The 19,074-nt window shown below is 42.0% G+C and overlaps 1 protein-coding gene across 1 annotated transcript in view; it reads left to right on the forward strand.

Annotated features, from left to right (window-relative positions):
- Positions 1-19,074, forward strand: part of whrnb (whirlin b) — a 200,259-nt gene that overhangs the window by 77,215 nt on the left and 103,970 nt on the right. The window contains exon 2 of the mRNA XM_074669842.1: positions 13,591-13,767. Coding sequence (XP_074525943.1) covers positions 13,591-13,767 — 177 coding nt within the window. The remainder of the gene's footprint in view (positions 1-13,590; positions 13,768-19,074) is intronic.

Raw genomic sequence — 19,074 nt, forward strand, 5'->3', positions numbered from 1 at the left:
TGCATGTTATAGTGTAGCTCACCTGAATGGCAGAATAAATTGTTATAAAATGGGAATTAGACTGAAAGAACTGACATTTCACTTGCACACTCCTATAAGTCAAAACAGTTTATCCACGAAACTGCAAAAAATGTGAATATAAAAATATCTGAATGTGTTCATTAAACTGCACATATAGAGTGAGTATAGATATAAAGATTTGGGAAAATTACTGTGGTTTTGTTCACTTGTTCTTAAAGACAGGCAGACTTATATTTATGAAGCATCAACATTGGTTTAATGTCAACAATTTTTGTTTGCAGTCTTTTCTAAATTCCTATGTTACGTTTTGAACCTACCATGTTTGTGGGCTTCCCCTGGGACCCTCACATTTCTACGGTTTCCCATCACCATAAAGGCCCATTTATCATCCTTTAGGTTTGAAAATGTATCCATCCAGGTTTTTTTTATTGTTATTATTATTTTGAAAGTCACTGGGTGTTTTAAAGTACTTTCCGATCACATCTTCCTGTCCCTCTCGATCTGCCCTATGCTGAATTTGTGCATCACAGCTCTGTGTCCGGCAAAGCAGAACAGATCCAGTGTAAGTTGACACATTGACTTGAATGAAACCTATTTGATCCGTTCGCCGTATAGGAACAGAACCACACTGCAGAAGCATCTGGTGTATTCAAGCCACAATGGAAAAAATGTAACTGGAGATTTTTTGATTTTAGAAAGCTTTTCAGCACCCCCTTTTAGTGTATCACTACACTAAAGAATAAAGGATGTTTTTAAAACATCCAGGTTTGATCATGTGTGCTGTATGTTTTTCAGAGTCTCAGTGTTTGTGTTGTTTCACCCTCACAGACCTTCATCCTGTGATCTTCATATTTAAACTGCTCCTCCTCTCATGCTGAAGGCCTTTGTGTCAGAGGTCCTCCTCAAAGCCAGCCTGCAGAATGAGGCCACGGGAAAATGAGAGTGTTCGAAGATGTGCTGTTGAACAGAAGAACGTTTGGAAAACAGCGGCTTTGAAAAGAGGATCAGCTGCTAAAAATAGCTCTGAGCAGAGCAGGTGAAGGCCTCCTGTCTGCTTTCACGCTGCGTCTAAGTTGTTAGTGGCTGACAGAGGGGAGGTTGCTTAATTGAATTTAGGTGAAATCACACCTCACTCATCATCTTTCCAGCTCAGAACGCTTTAACGCCGCTCTGCTACACCACACCACACGATGTGCTGTGCAACTGTTTCCCACGCTCTGCTGTGTCACAAATCCAGCTTCTCTGTCTCAATGCGTTGTTGTTCGTCAGCAGTTATGTGCGTGTGTGTGGTGGAGCATTTGAACCAGTCGACCTGCGTACACAGTCCTTGGGTGTGTGTCTGCTACTTTTGTCGTTGATGGAGAAGCCCAGTAAGCGCTGATTTACGACCGTGTTGGTGCTAGAATGACACGTTCAGCGCTGAGCCACACACTGGTCATCCATCAGCGCTGCAGAGACAGACATCCATAAACTCACATCACTTAAGTGTTGGCTGGACAGAGAGTGGGGTCTGAGCATGGAAACACTCTGCACCAGTAATCACATACATTAGAAAGAGGCCATGAAGATCTGTATTGATCGGAGGAAGACTCTCTTCACCAAGGTTTTCTCTGCATGTGAAGGCCAGAGATCGTGGTGAGAGAACAGCAGCACTCGAGGCAGACACGGCTCACCGTTCAGCTCAAGGACACACACGTACGGCACAGGTGAGCTTTTCAGCTGAAGGGCGAGACAGAGTGGACGAGGAAAGCTCAGGATGATCTGAACATAAAACAAAAGCTGTGCACCAAAGGAAAGTCTGAACATGTGCCAGGCGCGATGAGGGAACATTAATACTGAGGTGATATCACACTGTTCACAGGTATTTCCTGCATTCTGCTTTGGTCCATGAGTTGACACACATGGTGTACTTTTCCAAATCCAATGTACAGATCTAAACCCTTATCACAGAGTGCATCACTTGTTTATTTGGCACAGAGGTGATTTCTGCAGCACAGACTGTATTACACACAGGCATCTGTAGCTGAGACACACACACAACTTTATGATGTCTGCAATTATTGTTGTGTTATAATTCACAAAAGCATTCTGGGTATAGCTCACGAGCTGCAGCTCTGCTAAACAGTTGGAAGGAGCTAAGGTGGTTGAAGAGGTGAAGAATAAAATCTATGGGAGTAAAAGAAAATGATTAAGGAAGAATTTACTTCCTTTTCTTGTCATATGTGACTGTACGAAGAGTTTTCTCAGTCTTCTTCACCGTTTCACTCAGAAAGATGGTGGTCAGGACCAGACAACTGTAATGCCAAACATTTGTCATATTTTACAATGAACCCTTTTTTTTAAATCTGTGTCCAATGTTTTAAAAGCATAAAACTTCTAAACAGAAGACACCGCTCCTGGCAGTGCGTTTCTCAAAGGCCCATTAGTCAGGAAATCACAAGGCCTGTAAGTCAAAACAATTAGAAGGCCCATTAGTCTGAAAATCAGAAGACCTGGTATTAAGAAGGCCAGAGACTCTGAAAATCAAGACTTGATAGTCAGAAAGTGTATGAATCAAAAGGCCTGTTATTTATAAAATCAGAATGCTCTTTAGTCAGGAAATCAGAAGGCCTGTTAGTCAGAAAGTGTATGAATCAGAAGGTTGTTATTTAGAAAACCAGAAGGCCTGTTAGTCAAAAAATCAGAAGGCCTGTTAGTCCTAAAATCAGAAGGCCCATTAGGTAGGAAATCACAAGGCCTGATAATCAGAAAGCATATTAATTAGAAGGCCCGTTAATTGGAAAACCAGAAAGCCTGTTAGACAAAAAACAGAAGGCCCATTAGTCTGAAAATCAGAAGGCCTGTTATTCAGGAGGCCAGTGAGTCTGAAATCAAGACCCAAATAGTCAGAAAGCCCTGAAAATTTGATGACCAGTTAGCATGAAAATCAGGAGGCCTGTTAATCAGAAGTTCAACAAGCCCATTAGTCAGAAAATCCTGAGGGCCTGTTAGTCAGACAAGTAGTTTGGATTTAGCTGATATTCTCATTTATATCAGTAGGTATAGATAGCAGATCTAGATCAGAGCCGTCTTAACACATGGCCATGGTTAGCAGTTGCCTGGGGCCCGCCTGCCTCTACGAGTTTGAGCCCCCACAGATCAACAAGAAAAGGTTTTTATTCAAATATTTATTTATTTATTTATTTTGGTCGTTGACCATAGACTTAAAAAAAAAAAAACATGGATGTAGTCTTGGGGCCATCATCTGTCTGTTCCTGATACTGCGAAATGAAGCCAATCCCCTCAGCCCTTAAGTCACGTGACCTGAGCTGTGTCTCTGATTGGACAATCAAATGATTCCAATAGCATCTAAACCTCTGAGTTAGAGAAAAATTCACTCACCATACAATCTGTGCTGAAAATGAAATCAGCATTTAGACCCAAGCCTTTTTTGGACCAGGCTGTAAGTATACTTTATCACGGCATAAAGTCTGTTTTTATGGCTGGGTGTGTACGTGACTTTCCGTCTTTGGATTCTCCATGAACAGCAACTTTTAGCACTTTCACAAAGGCTCCATTTTTACTAACCAGATGTTGACTCTTGTTGTTGACCAATGGGCCCGTTGAGTCTTGTTCTTCCTCTACATAAAGCTGTCCTCTTGTGTCCAAAGTCGATGTCATCATCACTGCCAGTGTCACTTATATTTTAGTCAGGCTGCACTTTTATCTCTTCTGATGCCTGCACGATAAAACAGCTAAAGCAGAAAGCCTTTTGATGTTAAACACAGCCCTGGATGTTCCTTGTTGAACTGACGTTGGCGTCTTAGGTTGGGTTCCTGATATTGAGCTCTATTAAGTCTGCAGTGTTCGATAGCTTGGCTCCTGTTCTGAGTCTCTGACTGGAATCCATGTAGGTCATACACTTACCTCTGACCAGTATCTCAATTTCTCAACGTGTCTGCTGTAAGTGTCAGCAAAGTTTTCCTCAGGTCTGTGTCCCTTAACCTTCAGCCTCGGATGTTCCCACAGTGATCATTTTCTCTTTGGCTCAGAATCTTCAGGATCACTCTTGTTTTGTCTCCTGATAACTTTCAGGACTCAGGTTTTCTGCAGAGACGTGTGGCTGTTGTGGTCTGAAGTCTCGTCTGTGGTTTCAGGATCACTGATCATCCTGGCAGAGAGAGAAAGTGATTAGAGGGACTTCATAAATCACTTAAAGCACTAAACGACAGCTGCAGACTCCAGACGCTTTTAAATCTGGCCTGGACCCTGCTTATTTTCTTGGTTTCTGGGACATCCAAACCCCAGCGGTAGACAGTTGCAGAGAATAAGAAAGACAGTCTAAAAACAGGGTTACATGTCGGCCTCGTGTCTGCAGGGAGCGTCCTGCAGCACCACCATCAGAACCTTGACCCGGCCGCTCCAGCCGTGTTTCATGTTGAAGCATCCCTCAGCGAGTCTCAGCGCCCTGACATGATAACTAACTGTTGTTTGTCGTGTCAGCCTGAAAACAGGCCAGAGGACAGAGAATGGAGAGACGACAGGCTAAAAGCAGCTTTCACGTCTCAGTCTGCCAAATGTGTTCACGCTGTTGCAGAATTTCCGCCCTTGTTGTCAGATAAACATCACACTGACTAAAAATAGCGCAAAGAAGCGTCCTCCACATCCTTTGTTTGTGAGCCACTGTTTGGAAATGAGTGGGAGACAAAGGAAGTGTGTGATGTGTCAATATTGGATCAGACTGATTTTAAAAACAGAAAACAAAAAGCCTCGAAAACAAACACCCAACATCAGCTGTACTTATCTTATCTCCTTAAAAATAAATTCACGTGTTCACCGCTGACTGAGAGGGGTCAGGAAACTGGCTTTGACCAGATCTGCTCTTTGGAAGAAAGACTTGCCTGTAACTTTGTGTGTTTAACATTAAAAAATTAAAATAATTGTAAAAAAAAAAGGAATCCCTGACACACACACTCGAGCACTGCCACCACTGGTTCACCCCGTATCAGACAATCTTGAAAATTAAGTTTTATCTTTAAAGAGAGGTATTCTGCCTTACCATACCTCGAACATGGATATAAAGTAACAACGCTGGATGTTTAGACTGAAAAGACCTTTGAATTCTGAGTATGCTATTTTCAACGACAGAGAATAAGGGCCACCTTTAAAAAAAAGGTTCATTTACAAAATTAACTCATTGACTGCCAGTACCCAGTCGTCGATTACAACCGTTTACTGCGTCTTTAGAAGTAAATTATGATTTTCAGTGAGGGAGGCGGGGTCTGGCAGAGCTTGTAAATCAAACCCTGCTCGTAAACTACTGTGGGTGAGAGCGGTGCTCTCTTTGGATGAGAGATCAGTGTGGATATGAGGAGAAGATGTGAGATGACAGAGTCATAGCAAGACACTGTAAGTCAGAAAAGTTCAGGCAGCTCACGCTCCAACTGAGGATGTGTTGCGGTAGTTCAGAGAAAGAGTGGTGTGAACGTGGGGAAAGACAACAGAGATCATGGATAGGATCAAAGGATGGAGCGCCCGAGATGAACGCGATCAAAAAAAGTACATTTTGTCTATTTTTTGCAGACGTTTCATTTGAACAAGAGCCACTCTGCATTGACACAAATGCACACTACCCAGCGGAGGACGGCTGGGGTTAGAGGAAAATATGTTTGTAGCTCTCAGTCTTCTTTGCTGTGATTGCAGAGAGGTGTGGATTTTGTAAAGATAATGTTCCAATGATGACTTATTGATTGAGTGAAGACAAATCTGTGAATACAGGTTGTTTTACAGTGCTCTATAAATAAAGTTGAGTTGAGTTGAGTACCGTTCTGACTCTACTACAGCTCTTAACAAAGCCAACTTTCTGAGCTATCCTTTCAGAATCCTTGTAGTTATGACAATGTTATGCCAAAAACCTGTACCAAAGTACAACTTCACAATATGCTCCACAGTCCTCAATTTTGCACAAGCGGCTGCTGCTCTCATGATAACCTACAACTATAGAGGGATCATTGGTTTTTCAACAACAGCTGATGGGAGCGCAACTTGGGTGCAGCAGTACTGCGGAGTATAATGGTTTGTCAACTGACGTGGAGGAGCTAACCACCATCAGTGTGATCCTGTTAACTGGTGACTCTCAGCCGTTAATCAATAGCCACGGTTACATGAGGAGTTTTTCGTCTTTCTGAATGTAATCTTTCTGAATGACTTTTCCAAAAACAACAGTACACATGGAAAGGAATATTCCAATCTCTGGTCTACATGCCCCGCTGTAATCAAACAGAATAGTCAATGGGGCATGCGCTGAAAAACGTAAACATCACGAGATTTATCAAAGACTGAGGACAACAGTTTTTTTTATCACGGTGTTACAATACTCCATATTGCGAGTGTCTGTCCAGTCTTGAAATTATGTTCAGTTCTTCAAAGTTTGGACCAAAAACAAACTTTCCTCCACTACTGCTCACCGCCATTTTTAAAATTGAGGAACGTCTCTAGTTGTGTCTTACGTCATATCTGAGCATGCGCTGAAAGAACGTACCCTGACAACTTTCCGTCTGAGTGGATACATGATACCTCAATCGGTTTGAGGAAAGGAATATTCCACCCCTGTGAAACCGATTAAATGTCCATTCAGGTTGGCACTTTTCATTCGGAATGAGGTGTACACAAAGGTTAAATTCTTTCTGTTTGAGCAAATAAACGGAATGCAAGTGGAATACGTGGGTCCATGTATACATGGCTACTGATACCTTCAGCTGAGAGTTACCAGTTAGCATGGTCGCTATAAAGTCCAAAACACCGGCTGGTCTATTACGGTCAAAACTTGATAGACGGTGTCTCTGTTGTGAAGTATTGCTTTGAAAAACTGACCACAGAACAACTGTACATTTTGATGCTTCAAACAGGTTGAATTTAGTTTTTAAAAAACGCCAACTCATCTCAATCAGTGGAGCTAAACGCTACTTTAGAGGTCAAGATGCTTGTGCCTCTTTATCATGGCGTAGACGGATAACCCCTCTACAAAGTTAAATTTATGACTTTTTTATTGTAAATTCATAAATTTAATCTAGTAAATTCACTGTTTATGTTTTCTTTTTTTTAAAAACATGGCCATAATCCTCTGTCATAACTTTCAGATAGCAGAACCAGGGAGAAAAAAAAAATCACAGACACCTTGCACACTGAATCCAACGTTTTTGTCTTTCTATTAGTTGTGAGGGGTGGGGCCCTTAAAACATGGTCAAGGTCTGCACATACCTCTGCCCCCTGATAGGCCTTTAGACCGCTGGCCAGTCAGAGGGAAGGGGGTCTGTGGAGCCTCAAAAAGACAGAGGCTGAAAAGAGTTTTCTAAAACACCAGTGGGAGAAAAAAATACAGATTTGTTTTTAGCTGTTAATCATGTAAAGATACTCCAGGGGCATCAGAGGGACAGAATGATGACTCAGAAGAGCACAATACCCCCTCTTTAACCCCATCAGTCAGAAATCTCTGAGTAGATCTCATGTATGTATGGTAGTAAACAGAACCACCCCCTTCACATGTCCTGACCCTGACCCGCTGTCCCTCTCTGTCCTTGTCTGGTGTCCCTGTGAGCCAGCTACAGTCAGCGCTGTGGCCTGAATGCTTCGGCTAATTCTGTCCTCTTCTCATAAAACAATTAAAGGATGTGACAGCAGATGCACGAGGCAGGGCTTCAGAGGTTTAAATAGCAGAGCTTAAAGAAAGAGGAAATCACTGGAGGAGAAATGATGAAAGGCGGCGGTGATTCAGCGCTGACAGACAGGAGGGCATTGTTACTCAGCGTGCCTGTTTGGTGTACGACCCTGAGGTCAAACAGAGCAAAGTAAAGTCCGATCTGCAGGGGAACAGCTGGTGGAGGGTGCTGTTGGAGCAGAGACATGTGAAGTTCGTGTTGCCGTCTGCAGCAGCAGGCTGTCTTGTGAATTTTTAAACTGGATGATGCTTCAGTTTTGTTTGCGGTAATGTTTTTTGGCAAGCAGGACAGTCTGAGGAAACTTTTACTGTTTGTGAGCCGAGTGTTTACTACACATATTTAACTGTGCTGGCAGAGGACGCCTGACTGTTCTGCCTTTACACAGTTTTCTATGAGAGCAGGGTAACGTTACGCTGAGGTAGAACAGGTGTTCACGTCACCTGTGCTTTGATCTAAAACTTCTTTTTCACACCTCCTTCTTCTTGCTCTAGCTTTGCTGTTGTTATGTTTGAAGGACGTTGACTCTTTTTTTAAAAATGGATTATAAATACACCACACTGTGGTTCTGTGTGAAGCTCTGACCGATGTGAACTGACACAGGACCAGCCAGCACACGACCACCAGGCAGCAGTTTTTTTTTTGTTTTGTTTTGTTTTGTTTTTTTCACACCTTGGGTTTTCCTTTGTAACCTTGTATTTAACATCAGCTCTGGGTTATTCTGTGTGGAGCAGTCTGCAGCCATGCAGAAATACACTGTGCTTAGAAAGTCCTCACAGGAGCCTGAATACACACAGGAGGCCTGAGTAGGCCAACAGGAGGTCATCACTTAACTTTTACAAGCTGAGACTGAACTAAAACGCTCAGGACATGTACCTGCTCAGGTGTGCCCTGAGACTGAGAAACACTGGTTAATGTTAGACTTGGGATTGTAGTCTGGTCACTGTTTTTGGTTTCAGGAGTTCTGGCTTCAAATCAAATCATAGAAACATTTAGTTAATCGCATTAGTTACAAATGACATAATACCTGCACTCAGCCAGAGCAAACAGAGTGCTGCTCTTTTTCCACTTCATGTTTGGTGAGGTTGCAGTTGGAAGGATTTACTGACTGGACTCTGGTTATTTTCTTGGTTTCTGGGACTTCCAAACCCCAGCGGTAGACAGAAGGGGTGGGAGGAAAAAAAATCAAAGGATAGGGAATTTTTGTTGAACAATTTCCATTCCCCTTTTTTGTTACCCCCCCCCCCTTATTTATTTATTTATTTTTATCAAATTTAAACCCTTCATTTTAGTCCTTGATTTTAAGCTGGGTTGGTAAAAAATTGAGATGAGGAGCAAAAACAAAAGTGTTGCGTTTATATTTTTGCTGAGTGTATGTGGCTGTTTACAGCCAAAAATAGAGCAGTGATGGCTCTTCAACTGTGGCATTCTCCTCCCTGCTGCTGGAGAGATTTCTCTCCAAATGCGGGGAGAGGAGTGGGCAGGGACGGGGTTCAGGGGTATCTGCTCCGGTGGAGCACTCAGGTCAGACTTGCTTCTGATTGGTCAAAAAAGGGAATCGCTGACGTCAGCAATTCCCCAAAATCCCAACAGTTCGTTTTAGGTCAGGATTTTACATTCACAAGCACTACTTAGTACAGGTTTTGTCATTAAATATCACATTTTGTGGGCTGGGAGGAAAGACAAAGACCCACAAATTTCACTAAAAGACTTAATGAAGTGATTTTTGCACAATATGGGATCTTTAAGTCAGTCGAGCTCACACTGAACTCCATAAATCAGCATTTTCTGCTGATGGACAGCCTTAACTCCGAAGTTCAACAACCATTCCCACGTTTTTCAGTTCAAGACTTTAGTTTCCTGCTGCTGGGGTTCAAGTTGTTGCGGTTTAATTTAATTTATGTGTTGTGATTAATGATGCGTGTGTGTTCATTGTTTTTAATGTTGCTGTGATCTCACCGACATTTCAAAAGAGCCTTATGTGCCTAATGTTTGGGAAACCCTGTTGCAGTTTACAATGAACAGCGTGAAAGGAAACATAGGCACAAGACACAACTCAGATCTTTTTAAGAAAACAAAAATCAAAACCTCCACAAATCATAACAAAAAGAATTGTGCCCAATCGTGACCTTAATACTGCTTAACAAGAAAATCCTCCTCAGCCAAAATCCTCTGAAGTGCAAACAAAAATGTCCCCAAAACTTAGAAATCCCATAATCCGGACCTTAAGAAGATCAAACCAGTGCATTAAAGGGTCTAAAAGAGTCTAACTCAGTTCTGGTTGATAAGTTCTGTACAAAGTCTGGAACAGGAGGTTCACTTAGATCGATACAGGCACACGAGAATCCTCCTTTGCCTCACGGAGGAGGAAACACTGTAGAAAGGAGCAGTCTTTGGTTTCTATAGGGTCAGAATTTTCTGCAGACTATGCCTTTATTTAGAGACAGGACATTGTGGGGAGAGTCTTTACAAGAAACATTTAGATTAGAAATTAGATCCCCATCATGTCAGGATTATATTAGCTTGTTATAATCTCACTCAGTGATGGAGGAAACACACAGCTCTGTGAAGGATCCAGGGTTTTATGAATCATTAATGCAAAGACCAAATCCAGCCCCAGCTCCATCCTCTGCTGTTTTCTTAAGAACAAAGTTTGTGCTTCAACTTTTCCTGCTGATTGGATTGGACTGGATCCACCTTCATCTTCTTAAAGGTTCAGTTTTCATGCACGGCTGATCGTCAAACTTAGTTACTGGCTCTTTAACATTTACACCACTTAAAGTCAGCAGAGAGCACAGAGCGTTTTCAATCACAAGATTAAATCTGATGATTTCCAGGTGTTAATTCTTAACTTTACCGAAACCACATCATGCTGCTGTAAACACATGCTTCAGTAACTCTTAAACACAGTTCCTAAACTTAAGCTGGAGTTCCTAAACATTTTTAAATGCAGATTTTCCTCCTGGGTTTCCCTGAAACTTTCTGAAGTGCACTCATTTAATTTAAACACTGGCAGAGACACTTTCTGATCCCCAACCAGAACATGTCTTTCTGTTGTTCCACTCACTCCCATGAGGTGATGAGTCATTTAGTCTGGATGAATGTTCATAAAAAAAAAACAAAACAAAAAACTTCTCCATCCACATACAAAGATAATGTTATGGTGGGAGTTTTTTTGTTTTTTTTCTTTTTTTCTTTTTTTCCCAGTGTACCCAATAATTACAGGAAGTCATCACACAAGAGCTGCCATAGTCTTCCTAAGGGCTTGAATGTCCAATGACACCCAGTTCCCTGCTGTTAAAGAATGATTCATTCGTGATTGATGGTTAATTTGATGTTGTATTCTACACATTTAAAGGTTCTTAAAATTATCTGAGTACAGTGTTTCCCTCCAAACATCGGACGCAGAGACCATGCACATCACGTCAGTATTGGGTCGGTCCGTCGAAGACCATATCTAGATGCCAGAGCAACGCGGAAAATGGATACAAATTTTGACATCTAAATCTGACCATTTTTGGAGGTTGTAATGACGTTCAGCATTTGGATGTAATTTGCAGACCAAATCTACACGTGAATGAGATGTTCAAAATGGATCCAAACATTCAGACGTCATTAGTAGACCTTTTTTAGATGTTAATCTGACCTCCATACCACGTCCGAAAAAGATGTAACAAAAACTTTCATTCTGCACCTTCAGGAAACCTGATTTGGACTTCAAAAATTACGTCAAATACGTCATTATGAATTTTGTAGAACCCTGGGGGATCCCCCCCCCCGAGCTTTAAACTTTTATAAATTATTTGTTCAACACAGAAAATAATTCAGCCTTGTCTACTGTCAAAGTTTGCAGCCATGCTGAGATATATCTTATTATTAAAAACGACTTTAAATTCATTAGACTGGCTTCACGGTGGCGCACCGGTTAGCGCTGCAGCCTTACAGCAAGATGGTCACCAGTTCAAATCCCCACCTCAGCTGGTGGGCCTTTCTGTGCAGAGTTTGTATGTTCTCCATGCGTGGGTTCCTCTTACAGTCCAAAAACATGCTCCCCAGGTTAATTAGTTACTTGAAAATGTCCGTAAGTGTGAATGAATGGTTGTCTGTCTCTATGTATCAGCCCAGTGATTGGCTGGGAACAGTCCAGGGTGTACCTCGACTCTCGCCCAATAACAGCTGGGATAGGCTGCAGCCACCCCCGACCCTGAACAGGATAAGCAGTTCAGAAAATGGATAGATGGATGGCTAATGCACATTCTACATTTTCATACTTAAGTCATACACTGGGATATAATAGTTAAAAAATCATAGTTACTCAAAGTTGTTAAAGTAGAGAGTGAAGTTAAAGGAGATGAATGGTGATTATTTGTAATAATGCACACTCTAGCCACCCCTGTTTAAGTCACTGCCGTCATTGTTACACCCCATGCCGAAAGTCTGGACACGCCCCTGCTCAGAGGCACATAGTAACATTGGTAACAGTGATATGAAGCTGACAGACTTTCAGGTTTGTTCAACAAAAGCTGGAGGAAAAGTCTTCTGTTTACCTTTATAGAATGAAGGGAAAGATAGACAAACTGTAACTTCTGCCTCAAAGAGAGCAGAAAGGTGAGTCCTGTATGAGCGTGAGGAGGATGACTATCAGCTGGTGTGTGATATGCGTGACTGGATTCACAGCGCCAATAGGAAGTTTTAAGTAAATAAAACAACACAGAGCGACAGAGGCCACGTCTACTCGTGCTAACTTTATATACAGATACAAACACAGTGATACAGCGCAGAAAACAAAAGTTTACTCTGCAAATCACAGGATATTTATCATTTAGCTTGAATCATTACAGCATATAAAGCACAGAGCTTAACGATAACATGTATTTGTGAGCACTGATTAATGATCAAAGTTAATACAGAATCGATTTTCTCCAGTAACTGTGTGTCTTATATGGCGGAATTCTGCCCTATGCAATGAAGAAAACTGAAACTAAACTGCAAAGATGTGAGTTTTAGTCAAGGCAGTTTTGGTTGCATGTACAACAGCTCTGTACAGTTTACTTCATATTTGAAACATCTGAGGAATAAAAAGATCATAGAGCTGAAGGCATGGCAGCTTTTATTTTAGCATAGCAGTGTGCCACAGTCATTTACATGTAGTGGAAACCTTAAGGTTATAAGGTGTACTCCAGGACTTAAGTATTTGGAGGCATTTTGGTTTCTGCTAGCAGTTAATAACAAGTCCAAGTCTGCAGGTTTTGGTGCAGAAAAAAAAAAGATCTGTATGGAGAGCAAAAGCAGGCAGGACACAATCCACTCTAATGACACCCCAGCTCTGCTCAGAGAATTTGAGGAGGTGGGAAATCAACATTTGAGGCTCTTGTATTTTCCGATCAGTGGTGATTTCCTCTACAGCGGAGCACTTGGAGTCAAGCAATCAGCCTGTCCTCTGATCCTGGGCATCATTAGCATAAAGTTCAGCATCTGAGTTCTGAGCTGGTTGACTGCTTGCACGATGAAAAGTGTTATGCCTTGAATATATCAGATACGTCTGCAGTCCAACTCTGTTTCTTGCATTTTCAGCGAGAACTGCTGAAATAAGTCAGACTGAAGCCTCCGTCTGCGTGTTGTTTACAGTGAAGCTGAGACTTGTGGGAAACTAGGGCTCTATTTGGTGATGTAATGACCTGAAACATGATAAGAGGATTTCAACTTCCTTCAGACAGAGCACAGGGTCTCTTCTAAAGCTGCAGTTCACAGAGGAAGTTATTTTATTGTAAAGTGCCCAAAACGCTTTCACTCTCTACATATGTTGATGACATCATCCTTATCAGGGCGCTCTGTGTCAGCTTCATCTCCTCTTCCTCCTCCTCTCCTGCTGCAGGTGCTGAAGGGCTGCAAGAAGCTGGCCATGTCCGTGTGTTCGATGGGTCGGATCCCCGGAGGTTACATCACTAACCACGTGTACAGCTGGGTGGACCCTCAGGGCCGCAGCGTCTCCCCGCCACCAGACAACCACGAGGTCAACCAGAGGCCTGGGCTGGTCATGGAGGAGAGGACGGTAATGATAGAGCCTCTGTGTGTTTGTGTGTGTGTATACAGTGTGTGTGTGTGGCTGTGTTCAGAGTTTTACCATTAATGAATCATCTCTGGACAACACACTCCAGTCTAGTCTTAAGATAGTGAGTACTCCCCCTGGAGGACTTTTTTCTGTCCTGTTTCTTTAAACTGTAGACCCAAATCCCTCCTTCCTGTCCTCGCCTGGTTATTTACTGATCACGATGACGTGCTGGGTTTTGTTGCTCATGTCTATCTGCGGTAAGGTCAGGAGTGAAACATGGCCATCTGAGGACAGTCATCGTGACCTTTCGTGTTGTGACATTTCAGCAGACAGACTCATCCTCTAACAAAGCCCCCTAACCTCAGGCCTGTGACTCTCTGCACCCAGAGAGAAGATTTACTCAGACTGAGTCAGCCCAGAAGAGCAGCACATCACCTGGTGGGGAGCTGGCTAATAATAGGCGTGTAAAACACAGAGATATGACACAGGATGCTGCTCAGGGTGGTGATATGTTTGTGTTTGTCACCAGATATTTCCTCAGGATCTCTGATGGATTCAGTCTGCGTAATGATTCAACTCTCAGGAAGAAAATGTAAAAAATGAATTTTATATTCTGAGAGTTCATCCTCTGAAGATCCTTAGTTTGACTCCATATGTTCAAGTTTGAATCTCTGATGATGTTTGGAGGAAGTTACAGAGATCTCATAGGAGCTTGTATCTACCTTTATACTCTAACAGATGAGAAAACAAACATCCTTTTCACAAATATACCCATCATACTTTCAAAATTCACTGTTTAAGTCACTTTTATATTGTTGCTGTCCATAATAAAGTAAATCTCCACTTATGACAGATTTAACTTTCTATAGTCTTCCCAGTTGGGGACATAAATGACCAATGGACAGACATTTTCTCATATAATCAGTTTTTAAGGAAAATTCTGCATCGTTTCTTGCAACAAAGTATCTAATCTTCCATTTTTGCACGGACGCGCTGATTTCCTCAAGCCAACGCAGACAGGCTGGTGTGAGCACAGCAATACCGGACTACTGGGCCTGTATTCACAGAGCTTCTCAGAGTCCTCTCAGAGAGCTCAAAACTTAGCCTAAAAACTCCTAGCAAGGAGTCTTTGCTTGAGAGTGATTCAGGAAGCTTCTGAGAACACCTCTGAGCAAGGAGGAGACAGAAACTTTGATCTTAGTGAGGAGGTGTGGTTGACCCCATTGCTAGGTATGACGTAGTCTCCTGGAAGCTGTGATTGGTTGGTGCAAAAAGTAGAAAAGATGAGGGAAAAAAGCACTCTCTGGTCCTAAAAATGAATGGACAGTAAAACCAATGGGTCACATAACTCAGAGTGTATTCAGAAATGTGTCACCGTGACATTCATTTTATATTGTTCTGATGAAACTCAGCTAAATTAAATAAATAGTGACACAGCTTCAAAATGTTTGAACGTACCTCATTCACTCACCAGTTGTATTGATTTGCTTATTGATCGGTTAACTGTCCATGCTGCTCATGTTACTACTCAATGTGTTTGGTTTTAATGGTGGATGCAGACTCAGCTGTCAGCACTTCCTGTGATTGCTGCCGTCCTTTAAAAAAAAACAGTTTGATTTGTTAGAACAACCAAATCAACGTACAACGTGGATAAAAAAAAAATGGACAGAAGAGCCTTCTGTTGGCTCGGCTCATGGAGGAGAATAAAAGAGGACTGAGAGGGAACCTGGATCCCGGGATCATGGCACAAGGGAAGAGGCAGACTTAGTAGCGCTTTGCCGAACATATCAATGTGTCACTCCTTCTCCTCGCGCTCATTCCTTGTGAGTGTGAGACACGCTGGAACGTGCTGCAATCCCAAGCTAGAGCTGAGATTACAGCAGGAAGTGAAGTTGTTCTAAAACATTTCTTTTGGGGCGACCACTTAGGGTATAACTTTGGTGTCTTGGATAATGATATTCGTATGAATGTTATAGAATCTCATCTGCTCGTTAAGCGGACTGTTTAGTGGGTGGATCAGCAGATAATCAGCTGTCTGAGGTGACAGAAACTGTGTTTAGTGTGTTAGGAAAGTCCAACACCAGTATCAGTGTTCACTTTTAGGCTTCTTAAAGTCCTCCACCCTCCTCCCAACAGTTTTTCACCTTAGAAGCTCTCTTAAACTTCAAGACGCTTTGTGAATAACTTTTATTTCACCGAGAAAAAATTCTAAGAAAAATCTTAGAATTTGAGGAATTCTTCGATTTTTCTAAGAATGGTGTCACTAAGAGCTACTTTTAGCCTTAAGCCCTTTGCACAAACATTTCACACGTTATTTCTCTTTTTCTAAACTACTGTTTTTCAAAGCAAGCTTTCACACCAGCAGAGTTCTTTCGCTGAGTGAAATTGCGGCTCTTATTTTTTCGGACAAAGGTAGATTTTTCCAAAGTTTTTCTTGAAGCAAGTACACATCCAAACAATCAAAATGCTAGCCATTGACAAGTCACCTACCAAAACTTTCCATATTGATTGTGTTCATGTCCCAGCACCCAGTTCTTTACTACAGGACAGTAGCAGCAGAGATTGAATATGACGCCTCCACATTTTTCACAATTTTGTGCCATTTATTTGCGTCACCATTGGTGTGCAAAGGCTTTGAGGATGCTTTGTGAATACAGGCCCAAGGCCCATATTCACAAAGCATCATAAGGCTACAAGTAGCTCTTCGTGAAGTCAATCTTAGAAAAATCTTAGAATTCCTTAGATTCTAAGATGTTTCTCAGAATTTCCCCTCGGTAAGATAAAAGTTTTCAATAAAGCATCTGAAGCCTTAAGAGAGATCCTAAGATGGAAAACTCTTAGGAGGAGGGAGGGGGACCTTAAGAAGCCTAAAAGTGGACACTGGTGTTGGACTTCCCCAACACGCTGAACACAGTTTCTGCCACCTCAGACAGCTGTTTATCTGCTGATCCACCTACTAAACAGTCCGGTTAATGAGCAGATGAAATTCTCTAACATTCATACAGTTATTAATATCAAAGAAATCAATGCTATACCCCGAGGGGTAGCCCACAAAACTGTTTTAAGAACAACTTCACTTCCTGCTGTAATATCTGCTCTGGCTTGGGATTGCAGCACGTTCCAGCGTGTCTCACACTCACACAGGATGTGCGCGTGAGGAGAAGGAGTGACACATTGATACGTTGGGCAGCAAACTCCCAAGTCTGCCTCTTCCCGTGTGCTGTGGTCCTGGGACCCTTGTCCCCTCATAGTTCTCTTTTATTCTCCATGATATATTTACTTCTTGCTAAGAGCTGGCTGCACCACAGAGTTTACAAGAGAGTTTGACCACAGGTGAAAGAGTGTAGGCTAAATATAATCTGAAGTTAGGATGAATACAAAACAATGTTCATTCAGAGCTTCAATCCGTGACTCAATCTAATAAACCAATCAGTCCAACACAGATTGGTCCAGTTCATTCTCATCTTCCCGATCATCTCATCTTTCTGGAGTCAGACTAACAACTCAAACAGAGACAAAGATTATCCTCACTCTGAGACGAATTTAAAGACGAATACCTCCTCTGCTGCTTCAGGATACGTCCACATACTTTACTGCCGTGCAGAGCTTCAAACTGCTGAATGAGCAGCTCTGTGCTCTTAATGTAATGCCTCTGAATGCAGCTCTGCACAGCTCTGCAGATCTGAACAGCAGCAGATCAGAGGCAATAATATGAGGCTGGATGACCCCAGGGTGAGGAGGAGGGGGGTTTGTAGAAAGAGTCCTGAGAAGAAGAGGGAAAATAGCCGTGTACAGTTTTCTTCTTCCTGTACAGAGAGCGTGAACATCTCAATGAGCTATCATCGTAGTGATAGGTCAGCTGTTCAATGGGTTAAAAGTCACCTCTCTGTTTTATATATAAGGATTTCTGGGGTTGGTCCTAACGCCGATTAAGAGTTTTATTTACATGAATCTAAGTTACACAAATAAGCTCTGTTTGTCCAACTCTACGTAGCTCCAAACTTTACCAAACTTTTTATACTATACATTGAGTGACTGTTGCCTGTCTGGACCTCCCCATGTGATGAACCAGGATAAATTCAAAGTTACTCAGTTGTGGTTTAAATCAAAGTGACTAACAATGGCAAACTATCTGCTAAAGCCTGACTAATCTTCATCAGTGAGAGCAGCTGCAGATGAAATGCAAAAGTCAAAGCTACAACAGAAACTGACTGCAAATAAGAAAAGAAGCTTCAACAAGTCCAAACAGCTGCACTGACACCAAACATGCTCCAAATAAACAAAAGATAAACAAAATTATTTATCATTTATAAAAGAAAAACAAGCTTCAATGTCAGGCTTGAAATAAGAAATGCTCCAGGCCTGTAGGTGGCGCTGGGTTACACAGCTTTCAGTGCTGACAGGAAGAAGAGTAAGAGTAAGTTAGAGAAGAAGAAGTCACTGAACCTCTGTTCGAGAGTAACAGTTACTACTAGAGGAGTGTCTGCAATAACAACCTTAAGTTCAATGTGTTAAATCACAGACTGTATAATAATTGGATGAAGCCCCAGTGACATCATCAACTTGTTTCTGATGAAGAGTATTGAGCCCATCATGGACGCTGAAGCTGATAACAATTAAAAAAAAAAAACATGTTAGGAAAGATTTCACCCCTGTGTGTGCTGATGGAGAAATGAGCTAACTAGACCTAAACTGATTTTTGAACAAATGTGTTCATTTATCCTGTCAAGATCAGCTTTTCTTTCGAATGTGTGTGTGTGTGTGTGTGTGTGTGTGTGTGTGTGTGTGTGTGGTTCCTGGTGTTTCTGCAGCCTTGAGTGGACTCTCAAAATACTGTACTTCCACATGGACTTCATGCTTTTAGCTTCAGGGTTGTCACTTTGCTTAAACCTGTTTACACATCAAAATAAAACCTTCACATCCTGAATAAAAGTAGTTTGTGATGGACAGGTGGTGTTGGTGAAATAACAGTCACTGAAAGTGTAGACAGTTGTTTTGGTCTACGCACACAGAAACACACTAACAGTCCTGATTTTCACTCTCTGCTGCTGTAAGTCTGGTGGAGGCCCTGGTCGCCTCAGTAACCCAGACCAGACTTTGACTTAATGGAGACCAGTATGGTCTGTAAAGTAAAGCAGTGTGTCTACAGCACTGGGAGAAATAAAAACAAAAAAGACAGGAATTGAATAAAGGAGCATTTTCCAGCTGTTTTAATGAGCATTCAGGTTTCACTGATTTTCTTTTTTGTGCTTGTAGTCAACCAGCGAAAACAATGTCACGTTTGATTAAAAGCATAAAATCAGGAGC

This window comes from Halichoeres trimaculatus, unplaced genomic scaffold (assembly GCF_033239565.1).
Source record: "Halichoeres trimaculatus isolate MK-OKI-2021-1 unplaced genomic scaffold, fHalTri1.1 fHalTri1_scaffold_5, whole genome shotgun sequence".
NCBI classification, from domain to species: Eukaryota; Metazoa; Chordata; class Actinopteri; order Labriformes; family Labridae; genus Halichoeres; species Halichoeres trimaculatus.